General features: G+C 39.3%; 1 protein-coding gene across 3 annotated transcripts in view; it reads right to left on the bottom strand.

The window, feature by feature from the left end:
- Positions 1-6,813: 6,813 nt before the first annotated feature.
- Positions 6,814-20,518, bottom strand: part of LOC148021981 (cytochrome C oxidase assembly protein) — a 33,543-nt gene continuing 19,838 nt past the window's right edge. For all 3 annotated transcript variants that reach the window (XM_087697530.1, XM_087697531.1, XM_087697529.1), the window contains 3 exons: positions 11,728-11,892; positions 7,473-7,608; positions 6,814-7,093 (listed from right to left, as the gene is read on the bottom strand). In XM_087697530.1, coding sequence (XP_087553656.1) covers positions 7,025-7,093; positions 7,473-7,608; positions 11,728-11,861 — 339 coding nt within the window. In that variant the 5' untranslated portion in view covers positions 11,862-11,892 and the 3' untranslated portion in view covers positions 6,814-7,024. The remainder of the gene's footprint in view (positions 7,094-7,472; positions 7,609-11,727; positions 11,893-20,518) is intronic.

Genomic DNA, 20,518 nt, shown 5'->3' with positions numbered 1-20,518 from the left:
AGTTCCATGTCCACAAAGGATGATGAAGCCATTTTTACAAACTACAACTAATTGTCAAGGAGAAGCAAGCAACAAGTTAAAAAACTACACTAAAAAACTAATAGAGTTTCTATAATAAAATCTCAATATAACCAAAATCGAGAATAAGCCAAATGAACCATTGATGAGCAATGAGGTATATAATACTATTCAAACACCTTGAAAATAATAGACTGTATTTCATAGCTAATAGTATATGTAGGTCATATACTACGATAGTATATACATCACAATCTTTGCTCCAATAAATGGTTTCCACATGCAACAAAAACTAATAGCAAACCCCAAACAGTAAATATTACAATCTACAACCTCTATAAAACAATCTACAATCTGATACAACATGTATCTAGCAACCTGTAGCCTATTATCTTAACTCAATAACCCATAGATAGCATCTATACAGTGGACACTATAACTTGTGACTTGATTTACAAGTTTTAAATAGTATATGAGAAATTACAGAAAAAGACAAAACATGCTTGCAATATCCACAAGTCAAAAACCAAATCAAAACAACCTCAGATCGAAAAACAAAGCAAATTCAGCCCTTATGAGCTATCCCGAAGAATTTATCAACTACTTCATGCATACTGAGTCTCCCCCAAAATGGAGATCATGAAGAATTTTTCTCTAGTGGTGCAACCTAGAGGCTCCCAACCACTTTGATACTAGTTGATAGAGCTACACGGAGCAAGGAGAATGCACAGAAACGAGGAGAGAGAAATACATAAAGAGAGAGAGAGGGAGAGAGAGAAAGAGAGAGAGAATATGCACCTTTCTTGGTGCGTTGATAGCTCTCTTGGGAGTAACACCTTATTGCCTTATCACTCAAAGAACAATGAATGAGTGTGTACATGTATAGCTAGGATGAATGAGTAAGATAGGTGATCGATCGTATTTGCCATCCCAGCATATATTACCCATTGCCATACACTTCCAACTTATTCCAAGTACATGTCTATATATCTCCCTTTTTCCTTCTCAATTCACTCTCTCTTAAGTTTACGAGAGAGAGGGAGACACACACACACACACACATAGTGTGTGTGTGTGTGTGTGTGTGTGTGTGTTGGGGGGGTGGGGGGGGGGGGGGGGGGGGATTTGAGAGAGAGAGAGAGATACAAAGAGAAAAATAAAGAGAGAGAGAGAGAGAGAGAGAGAGAGAGTAAAGATATGCATACATGTGTATTGTGTGGTATAAGAGAGATGAGAGAGATAATACAAAGATAGATAGAGAGAGAGAGAGAGAGACATATATATATATATATATATTACCCGTTGACTTTAATTCCCTCATCTTTGATCACTTGCTTTGAAAATGTACATTATGTTTTTGTTTTTATTTTATTTAAAAAATAAATAAGTTATAATAAATAATATTATCTAATGAATATATGATTTATTTAAAATAATTATATAAGCATGTAAGTATTTCATTGATAATTTTAAATAATAATTTATGTTTAATTTGTACTTTTTAACTAAATTAAAGTTATTATTTGATTTACCATAAACTTAATTAGATAGTTAATATTATCTCTACGCACTCATGTTAACCATGTATATAGGCTAGGACAAGGTTTATAAAGAATTATATATAATATAGTGTAACATAATATAATATATTATAAATTAGTATATTATAAATTAGTAGTATCTCTATGTGATCATCCTAGCCATATATGGGAGTGGAATGGGAATTTGGAGAAAATTGATTTTAAAAAAAGGAAATAACAAAATATGAAGTGTAAAAAATTAGTTTTATCTTGATGCACTCAATCTACCCACATATGTAGGCTAAGAATGACACCAAATAAATATTTATTATCATTAAGTATTATAAAATATAGAAAATAATAAAATAATTAATTTATCTTTATGTGCTCATCCTAGCCATGTATGCAAGATAAGAATGGGATCATAAAGAAAATATTGATAAATAAATAATACAAATTACAATTATATTAATTATCATATCTTTGCATGCTTATTGTAATCATGTATGTAAGTTGAAACTAGGATTGTAAATATAAGTAATTTTAGTGAATAATAATAGTTAACTTGGCATGTGTATCTTCGTCATACATATGGGCTAGGAACACAATCACTAGATTTAGAGAACCTAGATTTTCCTAGCATATATATCCTAGCCATATATGTTGTCTAGGACTACAATCACCCCATTTACAATAGCCAAACTCTCCTAGCATATGTATCCTAGTGATATATTTGACCTAGGATTGTGACTACAAGTTTAGGAGACCTAGATTTGCATGATGTGTATACCCTAGTCACATTTGTGAGCTAGGACTATGATTGATAGGTTTATTAGAAGTAGATTTCTCAATGCGCGTACCATAGCACATAAGTTCACAAGAACTATAATTAGGTTAGCAAACCTCACGCATAACCTAGTCACACAGGTTGGCATCCTAGGACTATGAATGCTAGGTTTCAAAAACCTAGATTCACTTGACATATATACCCTAGTCACATAGTGAACTAGGACCACTCTATCAGGTTTAAGAGTCCTCAATTTTTGTGGCACGTGTTCCCTATCATCTATGTGGGCTAGCACTATGAACTTCTAGTAGTTTGAGAGTACATGTTGCACATAGAAATCATGTGATATATTACTTTCACACATGAAAATTTTGTGCTTTGAGTATTAGCTAATCATTTATGAAAGCTATTTGCCAACAAGAATAATATATCCATGCTAACCTCTAAGTGTTGCCTATGAACTCTATGTTGAGTTGAAGGGGAAGAAGAAACAATTTGTAGCATTCTTAGTAATAGAGAGGTTAAATGTTCTAGAAGGGCACATCTAGTTTTTGGTTGAAAAGACAATAGGAGCATTTGCAAGGGTGTCAAAACACAAGGCATACACTTAATGTACCAAGAGGTGAATTATGCAACATAGATCATATTGAGAGACCTCCTATGGGTTATCATTGGATACATGTGCAGCAATGTAGTCAACTATTGTTCCCAATTCTCATCATGCGGCCATTTTCCTTATTGATGTTATGTGCAGCAAAGTTGATCCTATGCTAATAATGAGGAAGGTAATTGGAATGGAGTTAGACTGGACCAATTATTGCTATCAAAGTTGACCCTATGCTAATAATGAGGTAGGCAATTGGAATGGAGTTAGACTGTACCAATTTTTGCTATCAAAGTTGACCCTATGCTAATAATGAGGTATTGGAATGGAGTTAGCCTATACCAATTTTCGCTATTGATGAAGGTGACATGCAAAAACCCTATGCCCCCTTGAATCTTAGTTAGGCAAAGGCACTCCATGACAATTAAAGGCACATGCATTCAAGATCATCCATGGTCGCATATACATTAACAATATGCATTATAGGGATATGATGCACAATGACTTGCTTGCATGTGATGCACGATGACTTTATCATGTTGCATTCTAATGAGCAAGCCAACAAAAGTCTACGTCTTGATCAAAAGAGGCAACATGGTAGGTATACCATGGCACACTAGTTAGGATAGTGGCTATTGTCAGATGATCAAAAATACAACCTTTTGAGCCTCTTGATCATGTATCTAAAAGATATATGAGAGCTTTGTCAAATTGTTGATGAATTTTGAGAGTTATGTGATGAAGCAAGCTAGCTACTTGCTTGGCAATGCTTTGTGAGTGCTTGTTGTTGCTTTTAACTTCCTCACCAATTTGTGGTTGCTATGGGACTACTCTGTCAATCCCTCTTGGACTCATTGTAGCTACATTCAATAGCACAAGCTTTTTTATCCTTTGGATCATGTATTTTAACTTTGTGAGAACTTTGTGAATGGTTTAAAATATTCAAAGAGTTATCTCATTAAGCAATATACTTACTTTGGCAGTTCTTTGCAAGTGCTTGCTACCACCTTTTTATTGCTTTCTCATTGCTTTGCAAGTACTTTGATAATATTTTTGGGACTACTTTCTCATTGCTTTATGGTGGGTCAAGGGTGGGGTTTTGGAGAGAGAGAGAGAGAGAGTCCATCACTATTATCATCACAGGGCTGCCATCTATTAGCACTAGCAATCTCTCCCAACCATAAATCTTTATTACTCTTAGTAGCACACCGTTCTCTATCATCACTATCAATATGTCCCTTACCCTCCAATTCAGGCTCATCATTTCCTCTCTTATCCTTATGAGTTATCATCTATCAACTCACACCAAGGCTTCATCATGAAACTCCAAGAATTTTCTAAAGCTTTTTCATAACCCCTAATGCATGATTAATGGGCCTCTATATGGATGCTTTTCTCTAAAATTTTAGAAAAAATATACCCTCCTATATATCTATCACTTATAATAAATGCAAATATATATTCCACATTGACTCGTATGTGAACCATCTATTAAAAATAGCAACTACTTCACTAACCTCTTCAAAGAGACTACTTCACTGATCTCAGCACATTAACTTTGAACATGCAAAAGCATCACTCAAAGACCAAATGCATGGTAAGTGGATGGAAGCGTATCACATGTGCAAGAAGAGGTATGTTATCCAAGTAGGACATCCAGTAGACAACCATATGTACAAGTGAGCATAGGCAAGCACGTAAAGGCGAGTGTTTTACGAAACCCCTTCCTCTCATGCATATTCCAAGTCAAAGATGCATAAGCTTATTTTAGAGAACAATATCCATGTTGTGGATCCAATACAACATCATAAGGGCTACAAAGTTGAGGACAAACATGATTTCTCACTTGATTAAAAGTAAGTGGAGAAATTCAAGGTAACAATAGGCAATGACAAGAGTCAGTAAAAGAGAGAGAACATTATAAGCATGTCTAGATTTCCAAGAATTGACACGAGGAAATTCATAGTTTGCTTACACACACACACACACACACACACACTGCGCGCGCATGTGTGTGTTAAATGAGCCTTTGGACTTGATGTTCAATTGCATTCATTTATGTGTGTGTGTGTGTGTGTGTGTGTGTGTGTGTGTGTGTTAAATGAGCCTTTGGACTTGATGTTCAATTGCATTCATTTATGTATCAAACGCTATTGAAGAACTAAAAGTTGAGGTTTCCTTTACAAAGCAAAGATCATAACACATTCTTATGAGTTTATCTCAAGGCAAGAACTACTAAAATCTTGCCAAGGATATCCTTCAATGGGTTTCTTTTCAAATCTATTGTATATCAATAATAGTATTGTTCACTCACATATATGATATATGATGGCCTTTATACACTACAATGAATAATAGTTTCTTTGAAAATGTAAATGAGCTTTAGGAGACCTAGATATTCAAAACTATGGAGGCTTGTAAAATGTCACTAAATTCATCATAGTTGAACACAACCGATTCTTAGAACCACTTAAGACATACTAATTCTCATTCACATTTTCTTGACATTTGCTTAAAACCAACCATCCTTACCCACAAATGCATGTAGAAAACAAGTAGATGGTCACTATATATCACCAGTGTATCTCACATAGATTAGGATTATCCACAACCTACATGTTACTTTTTGTTATTTGTAATATTGACATCCCCTCAAGTTAAGTATTGCCTGAGGGAAGAAATTTGCCACATGGCAATTTACCAAATGCACTGTAGGGGTGATGTGCCTTAAGAATACTCTCGTATCTCATAAAGAATGGTTACTCTTTCATTAGGAATGTTCCTTACAAGTATGGTCACTCTCTCTTTACAAATTTCCCTTAGAGATACAAGGAAGATTGCATTACAATTCAAGGTTACTTGGCACATCATCGCTGCACTGTTGTAGCAATCCCATCCTTGGACATATACAAGGCATGGCTTAATTAGGGAGTTCAGGAGTTCTCACTGATTTGCCAAGATTGCACCATAGTCCTGTATCTCATAAAGCATGGCTACTCTTTCTTTAGGAATGTCCCTTAGAGGTGTGGTCACTCTCTCTTTACAGATCTCCCATAGAGATACAAGGAAGATTGCGTTACAATTGAAGGTTGCTAGGCACATCATGGCTGCAATTCGATAGCAATCCTATCCTTGGACATATACAAGGCATGGTTTAACTAGGGAGTTCAGGAGTTCTTGCTGATTTGCCAAGATTGCGCCATAGTCGACATGCTACAAAAGAAAGCCAGAAGGATTTGAGAAGTCATGCTAGGCAAGATACTAGAAAACCACACCCATGAGTGCAACTTCCACAGTTCCTAAGGCAATCTTCTTATGAAGACTGATGGTGGGGAGGGAGCTTTCACTTAGATGACTCATCTTACCTTTGCTCAATTGATCCACTCACAAGCACTCTATATGTTCTGTACAGCTTCAATTTGATATCTTGTTAAGTGCCCCAGGCATTCCTCCAGCAATCCTCCAAAACTTACAGGTAACTATTTAGATAGATACCCAGAAGAGGAGCATCAAACTTTGATTTACGTGTTCCATTGGCCAGGCTTATGGTAGATAAACAGTAAGTTTATTCTTGATTCTGCAACAAGTACTTCCTATGTTGTAAGGATTCAGGGACAAATCCTTCAGCAACTTTCCTTTTTTGGGTGCAGCTGCTGTGCTGCAGAGGGGATAAGTGATGCCCGGATTCATTCAGTCAGGTATATACTAGAATAACACATTCATCTCATTCCAAGGTTCAATGGCATTATTCGTGTGGGACATGCTGGCCACGAAGGCTATTAATGCATTTAACTCATTTCAAAGGCCACAATGCCTATTTCCACATTCAATTCACTTCTAAAATATCAAAACATTAAGAGAGGAACAATTGATACTCCTAAATCTGATCAAAACAGGCCCAATTTTCTGAAGACCCAGATTCACATTGCACAAATATTTGTGATCAAAATATCATATCATATACAAAGTGGACACTTGGCTAAACTGCTTGCAGTTTCATACAAGTCAAATCGAATGGAAGCCATTTGCAGGTTAAGTTATCCTGCCCTGCAGCCCACATGATCTTATGCTTCAATAGCTCGGAACATAAGAAGCTTATTTCACCTCAGGCCGTGGTATCTTTTTGTAGTCAAAGGAATTAATATCTATCTTCTGCTGCATTGCCTGTGGTGAAAAGAAAGTAACACCACTAAAATCAGATTGAGTTTGCAAGGCTACTTCCATGAAACCAGAAACCCCAACAATGTTCAAAACATAATATACAGTTATGGAATAATCTAAACCAAAAGGAAGAAGATTTTGGTGTCACATTCCACCACAAAAGGCATGGCAAACCTTAATCACTATGCAATAAGGTTCACGAAGATTTCATTCAGAGCTTCAGCAAAGCCTATTCCTCTAGTGATTGACATCATTAGAAATGAGAGAGGGACAGAGATTACACATACTCAACAATGACTAGCTTGTCCTCTGTTGTTAGTAAGACGATCAACCTTATACATAACATAATGAAATAAGCTCTATACGGATCAAAATGAATCACCTTAAGCTCTTCCTCCAAGTCTACTTTCTTATTCTTCCGAAGCATTCTACCACCCACAGGACCTTCACGAGTGAGCCCCTCTCTGTCTTTTATATTCTCCCACTCTTGTTCATCACGTGCAGCTGCCACATCTCGTCTGATCCAAGTTTTCAAAAAAGATGTGATGAAACCATTTTATAGGCATAGCATATTGAAAGTTCCAAGTTCAACAACATAACACCTTTTCACTCTATAGCAGTTACATTGATTCACAAATCAGCCTGGTAAGAATGAGGGAAGATAGTAAATTTCTGATCTATATGGATCCATAGACTGTTAGAGGATTTACAAGAGTACAACAGCAACATAACACCTTTTCACTCTATAGCAGTTACATTGATTCACAAATCAGCCTGGTAAGAATGAGGGAAGATAGTAAAATTCTGATCTATATGGATCCATAGACTGTTTATAACAACAGAAAAAGGACGTTCCCGAACAAAATGATTCCAATTAACGACACAGTCTGTTCATCAAATTTCATTTTTTAAGCTATTACTCAATTGAATTTTATGGGAAAACAGTAAATCAATTTGACTATGTTTCACATACGGATGATCCCGGTAAAACCGGGATCAATCCTGCTGAGTAGAGGACAAAGTATCAGATATGCTTTTTTTTTGAGAATACACACCAAAACTATTTGAAAATATTTTTATTGGAAGAATCTATAAAATAGGAAAAAGCGTAGTATCTGAATACATAATTTGAAATATCTGTTCCTATATGTTTAAAAAGGCATATCCATCTATAACCGCGAATTCTATTATAAACTAACAAAAAATTTTCCTTTTTTTTTTCTAAGCCTGATTATTTAAACATTTCAAAATTTTTATCTTGGAGTTGAAATTTGTTAATAGAGTCAGTTAAGAGATCCATATCTGGATGATTTTGCGTAATGTAATGTCTAGTTTATCGATTGAAATCTGTCCCGAAAACTAACGAACAATTCATAAAGAGCAATAAGGATAATGAAAAGTAAAATTGAGGAACAGGAGAATAAGACGAAATAGCACGAATTTTCCTTTCTTCCTTGTTTCTCCTGATACTACATCGGCTAAAACTTTAGAACCATTGTTAGTCGGAATAGCAGGATTTGAACCTGCGACCCCCATCACCCCAAGATGGTATGTTAGAGGATTTACAAGAGTACAACAGACCAGACTAGGCCTTTAGGAGTACAACTACAATTCTTCAGTAGACTTACAGAGAGAGTGAATGCTAGACCCCATAAAAAGCGAGCCATTTTTTAGGTGCTAGAAGAGCACAACTGCATTACATGACCTCCACAGCCATCACCTCAAAGGGTGTGACCGCTTAACCCCACGATAACAGAAAAGCCATGTTTTGAGGGGCTAGGAGAGCACCACTGCATCATGACCTCCATTGCTCAAGTGGCTGTAGAGAGAAACCAGATGGAAAATCCTTCCCCTTCAAGGCAATGGATGTCAAGGCATTGAATGTCTAAAGTGTGAAAAAAAATAGGTTCTTCAATGTTACAAGATTTCAGTGTATGACTATGGGATGAGTTATTCAGTGATTTATATGACCTGTCGAGAGTAAGTCAATGAATGATAGTGTAAAGTACCAGTTCATGCTGGACATGTAAGTGACCAAAATTAGGTATCAAAGACCATTACCAATGTGCCAAGATTTATTTTGAGTGGTACAAGTCTTCCAAGCTGAAAAATATCAAAAAGTGATGTTTACAAAAAAGCAACGTTTTCGGCTATTCTCAAAAAAAATTCGCACTTCTAACCATGTTGACTTGTCGACCAGATCTATTCACTTCAATTTGAGAACCCTAATGATCCTATTCTGTGTTTGTATGCAAAAGTTATGGTTGACACAAGTGACAGCTAGGCATAGAAAGAAAAGGACTGCAAGAAAAGCAAAAAGCAAGAGTTTGGAAGGCAAAAAGCATGAAAAGCAATAGTGAAAAGCAGGCCTAAACTATGGTAATTGTTATAAATAGATATATGAACCATTGTTACAAGCTTGGGCAAATAAACAAGTGATTTACTATTGTTATTAACAAGGCTGAAGTAAAAGACAAGTGATTCTACCTCTTTACAGGTACCTTTAGCACTGAAAGGCCTACCTATAAAAGGGTATTTTTAGGACAGATCTAAAGAAATCTTTGCCTACTGCTGTACGTGAGAACCGAGAATATTTGTGTGGCTGTAATTGAAGAGATCCCACATTGATTTTTCAAAGAAAATGGGTTGAATTGGTTCCAACTTGTGTTATGCATATTCAAGCTATTTTGACAAGGTATTCTTAAATATTTTCAAAGTGTTTCCTTTGTATTTTGTTGTTGTAATTTCTTCTTGGCTGAAAGAGTGGTGTTGAGCTATCGTCTCACATTGAGTTTGCCTAAGCTATCATCTGAGGCACAACGTATTCAGCTTGAAGGATTTATTGCAATAGTACAAAGTTTCCAAGAGTAATACAATTTCTTGTTGGGTTTCTCTGTTTCTTGTGTTTTACAGTATATGCAAGAATCCTTGTTCTAGTATTTCTTTCTTCCATCTATCTTCTCTTTTCCTTGATCCCCAGCAAATTAGGCCTAGACCTTTCCAAACCCCGACACCAAGCACTATAAGCAATTCAGAAAAGGGAGTTCATAGTCAATGTACTAAATAATTCTTTTTTATAGCCACATCTTCACCTTGACAGCATACCATATTGAAAGGCTACAATCTAGCATTTTCCACTCCCTCTAGAGCATATCCATGCCAACTAGTGAGTGTCCATGCACACATAGGTGGTGTTGCAAGAGCTCTATTTACTCTTATGTTCACAATTTCTTGAGACTTTCAGTCATGGAGTCCCAAGACCAAGCATCTTACGGATTGTGCCTATGGCAAGACCATAGGGGGCGTGCTTGTGTGTGCGCGCGCACGCGTGTGTGTGTGTAGAGAGAGAGAGAGAGAGAGAGAGAGAGAGAGAGAGAGAGAGAGGATTTAGTACCTAGGCATCATACGGTCTCTTCAATGACCTTGCCTTGACTTTTGTACCTCTATACTTTTTTACCCATGTGACTTGTATTCATTTGATATAATATAATCACTCATTACAAAAAAAAAAGATTCTTTTTCAACTGATCCTAGTGGCGAATCTACTTGCTATGCATTTTACGTATCATTGTGCTCTTATGGGACTCTTCAAGAGCTTGGATACTTAGAAAATAGTGTAGTCAAGTAGCAAGACTTTACTATTACGGAGTTGGTGTGGACCATATGCTATGGATCAAAGGTATATCCTTTGGGGTCGTTGGTGGGGTGTACCCAATTCACTTGCAATACCCTATTCCAAACTTGATAATGTTGGAGGCTATCTCAAGTCGGGGCCTTCCTTGGCACATCAAAGGTCTAGCATAGAGGATTTGATCTTTGTCTGTGAGGCTTTGAGGCTTTTATATAGTCATCAGATATTGGCAATAAATGAGGCTTTTATGTAGTTATCAAATGTTGCCTCTTTATCGTAGAGAGGTGAAAGGAGGTGACAAATAGTGATATCTTCTTCAATGAGCCTAAATAGGCATCACTCCTTTGCAAAGGCTCCTAAATCTCAACCTAAAAAGAGAGAATTTTCACTTACAATATAGATGTGCATGTGTGTGCATGCACGATTGCATGAGGGCATGCAAGCAATGCATGTCACAAACATGTGTGCATGCATGCTTGCATGCATGTTTGATGTACATGCACGTGTGTGTGGTGTGCACACATGCAATGCATGCAGGCAGGTGGGCATGCAGGCATGTGTGAGAAATATTTTAGCACCATCACTCCATAAAAGGGTCTAACCTTTGTATTCCCATTTCTACATGTAGTCCTTGGTCTCTAAATGAACTAGGTAAAATCCTATTACCTTTGTAATCCATGGTATTTTTTCACCACGTCTGGTATTTCACACACACAGTGTGCACATGCACATATGTGTTCACCCCCCCCCCCCCCCCCACACACAAAAAAAAAGTATGCATGCAATGTACAAACAGGCGCTAACAATTCTTTTCTCTGATTCTGTTTGATGACCAGTTCATTTCTGCTCTTCTTCACTGGTTATGATTTGACAAACATAGAGAAAGACAGTTTACAGTTGTAACATCCTAAGGAGTTCTTCCTACATAACAACAAATTATGGCATGAAAAAGGGCGTGTAGTGAGAGAGAGAGAGAGAGAGAGAGAGAGAGAGAGAGAGAGATTACCTTCCTTGCTGCAAATGTGCAAGACCATAACAGCCTACAATGGTCAAAGAGATGAGTGGCAGTCCTACATGAAAGAAAGGGCTTCTTCTGCCCAGCCTTTTAAACCACGAGCTAATGGTGCTTGGCTGAACCATCTGATGGGCATCCACTTCTATATGCTTCGTTCTGCAGAGGTGGTTGCAGCATGACAAATGTGAGTATGACAACAAAAGGTAGAAGTATCTCCTATTTGATTAAGTTGCACAAGAAGATCAACAATTTACATGGCCTTATATTTAACACAAACCTGTGAGAGGGCACCATGGAAGCAAGCACAATAAACTCAAGGCACGAACATGAACACAATGGACAATGTACAAGAGTCACTCAGCAATCTTAAGATAATGTATATGACTAGTTCAAAGACGCAAAATGCATGATTCACAATTTCACACAGTCTTGCAACTTAAAAGACTTAGAATTACCCAAAACAACTTGCAATTTATTTTTTTTTCGTGACCAAAATGAGATTTTTTAGCCTAAAACATCCTTGAAACAGAAACAGCCAAAAATGCTTTTCTTGTTAAGCTAAAATAAGCATTACATGCTGAATTAAATGAGAACCCTACAGTGGTGTGTGGTTCAAGAGAGTCTAAAATGGTGCACATTACAAGATCCCAAAACTTTTTATAAATAGGTAGGCTGCCCTCCATTCAACCCAATCTCGTTTCTGTAGGTTTCAAGCCTTCTAGCCACATGGCACTCTACTGCTGCATTCATACCTGCTAGCCGCCGCCCTGCCCTAGAGGACTGCTGAAACTCTCGGTTTACTGCAGGATACAGCAGCCACATCACCATCCTCGTCTATGCTTACTACACAGGCACCGTATAGGCAACCCAATCATTAGCTGAATCTGCATTTGCTGGTTTTCTCTCTCCTTTTGGTGTTTGATCAACACATCATCTACTGCTGCGTTTGCTGCTGTCCAACATCTTGGAAGCTGCCTTGTAGCGTTTCAAGATCCATCAAGCATATGACACTCTCCCGCCCATTACCTTTACCTCGATCCTCCAAACACGAGAGTTCGAGGTGTGAAGAAATACTCTAAACACAAAAAACACAGAGTGAATAGTACGATAAAGCACGAACTAATAACAAAGAACAGAGTTAGTGTTAGGGTAACTAAGAGACAGTGAACACAATGAAAAAAGATCCCGAAACACAACAAGGCAACCTCCGTGTGTCAAATAGTAGCAAACATAGCCCATAATACAGAAAAGTTTTGGAAACAAGGAAAACTGGAGATTTGGATTTTTTGCTGAATTTTGGGAGTGGGAAAATGGCATTCCAGATTGTACACAAAAATAAATATATTATTACATGGATATGTATATATATCAATCCTACAACAACATGTATCCAAAGTTTATGTTGGGAATAAAGGGCCATCGTGCCTTTTAAATGTGCACGGGTGTGAACACACCCTTAGCACATTGTACTTTCATACATATATCTATCTAAAACCTAAAGTGGTACGCTCGTCATTGTACCGAAAAAAACGTGTTCACTCACTACTCTGCTCACTTGCACTCTCTCTGTCTCCCTCACTGAGCGTAAGGTCTGTCTACCTCTATCTCCGTGCCTAATCGATTCCTTCAAACTGGTATCAGAGCATAAGGTGCTACAAGTACTGCAGACGATCGTCAGTCAGGCTGAGGCAGTCGTGAGCTACAGAAAGCGGACAAGCTGTGGAGTGTGTGCAAGGGCCAACCTCCGGCTGTGCGCCAAGGCTCGGGCGAATGTGGCAGAACGGTAAACGCGCTGCCTTGAGATGGCAGTGAGGCCACTCGTCATCGCGCGACGCGTGACAGGACCAGCGGGAAAGGACAGGCCTGACGAGGCGCGCAATGCATGATAGGACCAGCAGGCAAGGACAAGCCTAAGGGGACGCGCGACGCGTGACAAGACCAGCAAGCGAGGACAGGCCTGACGGGTCAACGGACCCATCATCCAAATTTTTTTTATAAAATCTTTTTTTGTTACTCCTCTCCTCCGGGCATTCGCGCGCGCAAGCACAGTGTGCAGATTTGTGCAAAATTGAGCCAAAAATTTGGGATTTTTCCCAGATTTTGGGAATTCGATGCAGAACAAGCAAATCTGTCTCAGAAATTGCAGGAATTTTTGACATTTTGTCCCCAACATTTGAGGCTTTTAATGTACATGTGCAATTTGGGCTGAAATTAACTCGATTTCTCCACATTGAGGCAGCACATTGGACCCCGTGCAATTTGGGGCTTTTGCGATTTGGGCAAAATTTGTGCAACATTTGGTCATTTTATGTACATGCAGGTTGAATTCTGCGCAATTTGGACATCAACACTTGGTGAAATTTGGGGGTTTTGCTGAAATTGCTTTATTTTGGCAAAATTGGACAGTCCTATACATGACAGAGGAAATGCAGATGTGTGTTTGATGCTTTTGAGCACAAAAATTTGGGGCTTTTGACCGTTCGTGTCAATTTGTATGCCCGTGGGTACACGTACAACAAAAATTGCAGCTGAAATTTTGGAATTTCTCATGTAATGCGATGCACATGCCCTTTGGAACAGCTGTAATCAGTTGAATAATGCTGTAGCACTTGGTTTGGTGCTTCTGAAAACTGAATTACAGATCTGAAATCTGTACTTCTGCGTAATCATTTATTGCTGATTGCTACTTGTTTGTACCTTGGTCACTTGGGTGACAATTTGGGCCTGCATTTACTGGTTTTTTGGTCACTTTTGAGCTGAAAACCATGGCTGGCAGCAATGACAGCAGTAATTTGATGCATATAAAGAAGCTTGAAGGTGCATATAATTTTGCAGTGTGGCCAAAACAGTGCTACAATATCCTATTACAAAAGAAGCAGGCAAAGCCGATCAAAACTAAAGGGGCAAAGCCTGCGGACATGGATCCGGACGATTGGGATGAGTTGAATGAGCTTGCATGCTCAACCATAGAGCTATCAATTTTTTATGCCTTGCTCTTCAACATTGAAGGTTTGGATTTTGCATATGCTATATGGACTAGACTGGAAGAACTATATGCACAGAAGAGTGCTGCAAGTAAAGTGTATTGGCTGAAAAAGCTTATGGATTTGTGTATGAAAAAAGGTACAGCAATGTCTACTCACTTGAGTGAGTTTAACTCCATTTTCAGCCAGCTGGTTGCCTTGAAGTTCATGATTGATGAGGAATTTAAGGCTACTTTCTTGCTTTGCACTCTACCAAAGAGTTGGGATACATTCAGGACTGCTATGAGCAATTCTAATGTGATCATTTTGTATGCTGATATAGCGAGTGCTCTACTTATGGAAGAGATGAATCGGCAGAACAATGCATCCAATAAGTCTTCCAGTGCTTTGCATACTAGGGGCAAATCACAGCAAAAGAGCAAATATGATGGCAAGGGACGCAGTAAATCACGTGGCAAAGATGTTGAATGCCATCATTGTGGCAAGAAGGGTCACTTTAAACGTGACTGCTACAAATGGAAGAAAGAGAAAGGAAAAGGCAAGAAGACAGATGATTGCAAGGAAGAGAAGAAGGACAGTCAGCCTAAGAAGAGCAGTGTAAAAATTGAAGAGGTGAAAGTAGTCACTCATGACAGTGACAGTGGGAGTGATGTACTCTTTGTCTCTTCACATTTTGGTGCACATGCTCTACTTGCAGATACAGATGATGACATGCATACTTGGATTCTTGATTCAGGTGCTTCCTTTCATGTCACCCCTCATCGTGAGTGGTTTCCGCATATACAGGGGGTCAACATGGTGTTGTCCATCTTGGGGACAACTATGCATGTGAGATTGCAGGTATTGACAGTATGCAATTATAGTTTTAGCATGGCTCTGTCTTTACACTTCAACATGTACGGCATGTACCTCAGCTCAAGAAGAGCTTGATCAGTACAAGGCAGCTAGATGATGATGGTTTTCATACCACCTTTGGTGATGGAAAATGGAAGATCTGTAAGGGATCTAGGGTTATTGCCAGAGGTTGCAAGAGTGATACGTTGTATCCACTTCATGTATCTAGTGTGCGTGACCAGTTGTATCCACTTCATGTTTCTTTGTGGCATGGCCAGTTGGGACACATGAGTCAAACAAGAATAAAAGTGCTTTCTCGTTTGGGTTACTTGCCTTGTCTTCGTTATGTTGATTTTGAGCACTGTGATCATTGTATTTATAGCTCCACAGACTTCTCACAAAAAGTCTCTTTCTTTGAAATCTTCTCCTCTAGAGTAAGTACATTCGGATATATGTCAAATGCCAAGATTATCTTTAGGGGAAAAGAAATATTTTGTCACCTTTGTCGATGATGCTACACGGAAAGTATAGATTTACCCTATTCGTAGCAAGGATGAAGTGCTTGATAAGTTTAAAAAATTCTTGGCATTGGCTGAAAATCAGACAGATAAGACACTTAAGTGTCTTCGCTCTGACAATGGTGGGAAATATGTGTCCAAAGCCTTTCAGACATTTTGTGACAGCAAAGGGATAAAGAGAGAGCTCACTGCCCCTCATAATCCACCCCAAAATGGAGTTGCAGAGCGAATGAATCGAACCATACAGGATAAGCTCCGTACAATGTTGTCTCATACTGCACTACCCCATGGTTTTTGGGCAAAGGTTGTTATGACAGCCGTTCACTTGATTAATCGGTCACCAAACAAGTCTTTTGGGGGGGAGGGGGGGGAGGGGAGTTCCCCAAGAAGCGTGGTCGGGCAAACCACCTTCATATGCTCATTTGAAAGTGTTTGGTTGCGAGGATTTTATGCACATTCATAAAGAAAAACGCAGCAAACTTAAGGCAAAGTCCTGTAAATGCATTTTCCAAGGATATGGTGACGAGGGTGAAATGAGATATAAATTGTGGGATCCCGAGAAAAGGAAAATAGTACGCAGCAATGACGTTATCTTCCGGGAAGATCGCATGCACAAACAATTCGAAAAGACTAAGGAGGTCCGTAGGGTTGTATTCCGTGAAGAAATACCTTTTGGACAACAAAATGTGCCCGTTGTACAATAGCAAATACCTGCTGTAAATGAACCTGTAAATGCAGGAAATGATGCTGGAAATGACCAGCCAGCTATTGCCCATGAAAATGAGCCATTATATGTGCAGGAACAGCAAGCTGTTAATGTTGATTTGCAAGCTGAAATGCCAGGACAGCATGGTGAAAATGAAACTTTGCAGGAACAGCCAGCAAACAATGACCATTGGGTTAGGAGATCGTCTAAGGCTACTAGACAACCTGACAGATTTGTTCCTGGCGCAATTGATGTGGCTGAATATGTCATGTTGACATACTGTGGTGAACCTTCTTGCTTCAGGGAAGCAATGGACAGACAGGAAAGCAAGAATTGGTATAAAGCCATGCTGTCAGAGATGGAATCTCTTGAAAAAAATGACACTTGGGACTTGGTGCAGTTGCCTAAAGGGCAAAAAACCCTTCCATGCAAATGGGTTTACAAAATGAAGGTCACTTCTGGTTCCTCACCAAAGTACAAAGCAAGATTGGTTGCAAAGGGGTACAAACAGAAACATGGAATTGACTTTGATGAGATTTTCTCTCCTGTAGTTAAGATGACTACATTGAGAACCACTTTGGGCTTGGTTGCAGTTGAGGATATGGAGCTTATACAAATGGATGTAAAGACTGTGTTTTTACATAGTGATCTGCATCAAGACATGTATATGCAGCAATCTGAAGGATTTGTTGAACAAGGGAAAGAACAAATGGTACGTAAACTCAAAAGGGGTTTGTATGGGCTGAAACAAGCACCAAGAGAATGGTATCATAAGTTTGATACATTCATGCAATCCCAAGGCTTTCATAAAAGTCAAGTGGATCACTGCTTGTACACCAAGAAGGCAGCAGATGACAACCTGATTATCTTGGTTTTGTATGTTGATGACATGTTGATTGCTGGGAGGGATACTCATGCCTTCGATTCATTGAAGCAAAGTCTTCAAGGCAGCTTTGACATGAAGGATCTGGGTGATGCAAATCACATTCTTGGAATGCGAATACTCAAAGATAGATCTAAAGGTTTACTCTATCTATCTCAACAGGAGTATATCTCCAAAGTTTTGCAGCGTTTCAATATGGAAGGGGGGAAAACAATTGGGGTTCCATTGCCTCCATATGTGAAACTCAGTGCAGAGGACAGCCCTACATCTGATAATGAGAAGGCTGAAATGGCCAAGATACCATATGCTTCAACTGTTGGCAGTTTGATGGATGCTATGGTTGCTACACGTCCTAACATTGCTTTTGCAATGGGACTGGTTAGCAGATACATGGCAACCCCTGGCAAGAAGCATTGGGATGCAATGAAAGGTATTATGAGATACCTCAAAGGCACAAAGGAGTTGTGCATCTGCTTTGGAAAGCAGAAGGCATCTGTTGTTGGCTTTACGGATGCAGACTATACTGATCATGCGGACTATAGGAAGTCCACTTCTGGGTATCTGTTTACTTTCACAGGAGGAGAGGTCTCTTGGATCTCCAGGCTACAAATGTGTGTTGCATTGTCTACTACAGAGGCAGAGTATGTAGCTGCCACTGAGGCATGCAAGGAGGCTTTATGGCTTTCACGTCTGGTGGGAGAGCTTGGCATCACAGAGTTGCATGTTCTCCATTGTGATAGTCAAAGTGCTATCATGCTAGCACAGAATCCTGTCTTTCATGCAAAGACAAAGCACATACAGGTGAAGTATCACTTCATTAGAGATGTACTTGACAACAAGAGCATTGAGCTTGTCAAAGTGCATACAGATGATAATCCTGCAGACCTTCTCACAAAGGGTCTTCCAGCAAAGCGGTTTGCTCATTGCCGACAGATGATGGGAGTTGGATAGATATATTTATTTCAACTTTGTACATACTTAGACTTAGCTTATTCTTTTCTCCTCTTAAGACACATTGCCTTTAGGTGGAAGGTTGTTGGGAATAAAGGGCCATCGTGCCTTTTATATGTGCACGGGTGTGAACACCTTTAGCACATTGTACTTTCATACATATATCTATCCAAAACCTGAAGTGGTACACTCATCATTGTACCGAAAAAAACGTGTTCACTCACTACTCTGCTCACTCACACTCTCTCTGTCTCCCTCACTGAGCGTAAGGTCTGTCTACCTCTATCTCCGTGCCTAATCGATTCCTTCAATTTATACAAAACTTTTGAGTCTTCATGTCATATGATTGAAATCATGATTCATTACACATGTCACGAGTGAAGACTCAATGGTTAAGACAATTTAACATAGTTAAAATATTTATAAAAACTTTAAACAACAAAATAAAGTCCAATCGGCACTAAGTATAAATAAATAATGAGTGATAACTATCAACTTCAATGAACAATCATGATATCATCATATGCATGTGACATGTATAATGCCACTAGTGACTAGTGACTAGTAACTAGTAACTGTAATGCTAAACTGACTCCCAAGTCCTGACTTCTCAGATATCATGAGTCTAGTCCCTAGACTCTAGGAGTCATGACTCTACTAGATTTTGAGGATCCATGGATTGACATACCTTCAAAACAGATCTAGCACCATGATAAGGTAATACCAAATAGGAATTCGGAAAGAAAGTTAAGAAATAACAAAAGATTGAAGTAGGAGGAGGGGAAAAAATTTTCAAAAATGAAGGTAGAAAAAGAAGAACTCAAAAAAAAAAGAAACAAAGAGAAAAACCTAGGGGGAGGAAAGAAGAAAAAATAGGAAGGAAGGAAGGAGGACGAGGAGGAGAAGGACGTGGTGCTGGTGGAAGAGCTGTAGGAAGCAATGTGTTTCAATATAGAGGAGGAGATAGTTGCGCAAAAGACAAGGGTAAAACTGAAAAACAATCTGCCCGTCCACGACATAGTGTGCCGAAATAGCATTTCCCCATTTCTGTTCTAGACCGAAACAACCATTCTGTTGTGAGAGTGCGCAACGGAAGAAGAACACGAACACAGAGGAGAGGAGAGAGAAAGCAGAGAATGAAGGAAGAAAGTCTGCACTGACTGAGATGAATGCTGAATACACTGAAATGGACAGAACAGTCCCTGCACGCAGCCCGGAGCGTCAGTGAGGGGACCAGGACAGACTGGAAGCAGTGGCAGCACCAATGCCGGAGATGGAGATGACGGAGGCAGTGCTGAACCTGCAGAGCATAATGCTGGGATGACTGGGGGGGCTGCTATATATAGCCCCCAGGCCAGAAAACTGGCCGACCAGCCAAATCTGGCCGACCTGGCCAGATTTGGCCGACCAGCCAGATCTGGCCGACTTTGGCCAGATCTGGCCGACTGCCCAGAAAATGGGCAGACTGCATAAAAAACAGCCCAGTTTGGGCTGTATGACACCCAAGGCTGCTGGCTAACCAGGGCAGCCACAAAATGAACTGACAGAGCTCCTCTGTCTCCTGTTAGACTCTGACAGGAGCTCACAACCAGGAGATGACAGACTGAGAATGATAAAGAGCAGGCTAACACCCCCTCTCAACTCCTGGGAGAGTCTGAAGACCCAAGAACCGCATGTGATAAAGCAAAGAAGCCTGAGGCAAAAGGCTTCGTAAAGAGATCAGCTGCATTGTCCGCCGTAGGACAATAGACCACCACCAGCTCCGAATCCACGATCCGCTCTCAAACATAGTGATACTGAACCTCAATGTGCTTCGTGCGAGCATGAAACACCGGGTTCTTGGCCAGAGCAAGAGCACTCTGGTTATCCACGCGCAGCTCCGTAGGTTCGGTCTGGGAAAAACCAA

Source organism: Lygodium microphyllum, chromosome 17 (genome assembly GCF_053477565.2).
Source record: "Lygodium microphyllum isolate KBCC chromosome 17, Lygodium_microphyllum_v1.1.10, whole genome shotgun sequence".
In the NCBI taxonomy this organism is placed as follows: domain Eukaryota; kingdom Viridiplantae; phylum Streptophyta; class Polypodiopsida; order Schizaeales; family Lygodiaceae; genus Lygodium; species Lygodium microphyllum.
Note: the sequence above shows the minus strand (reverse complement) of the source record. Positions and strands in the feature narration are given on the sequence as shown.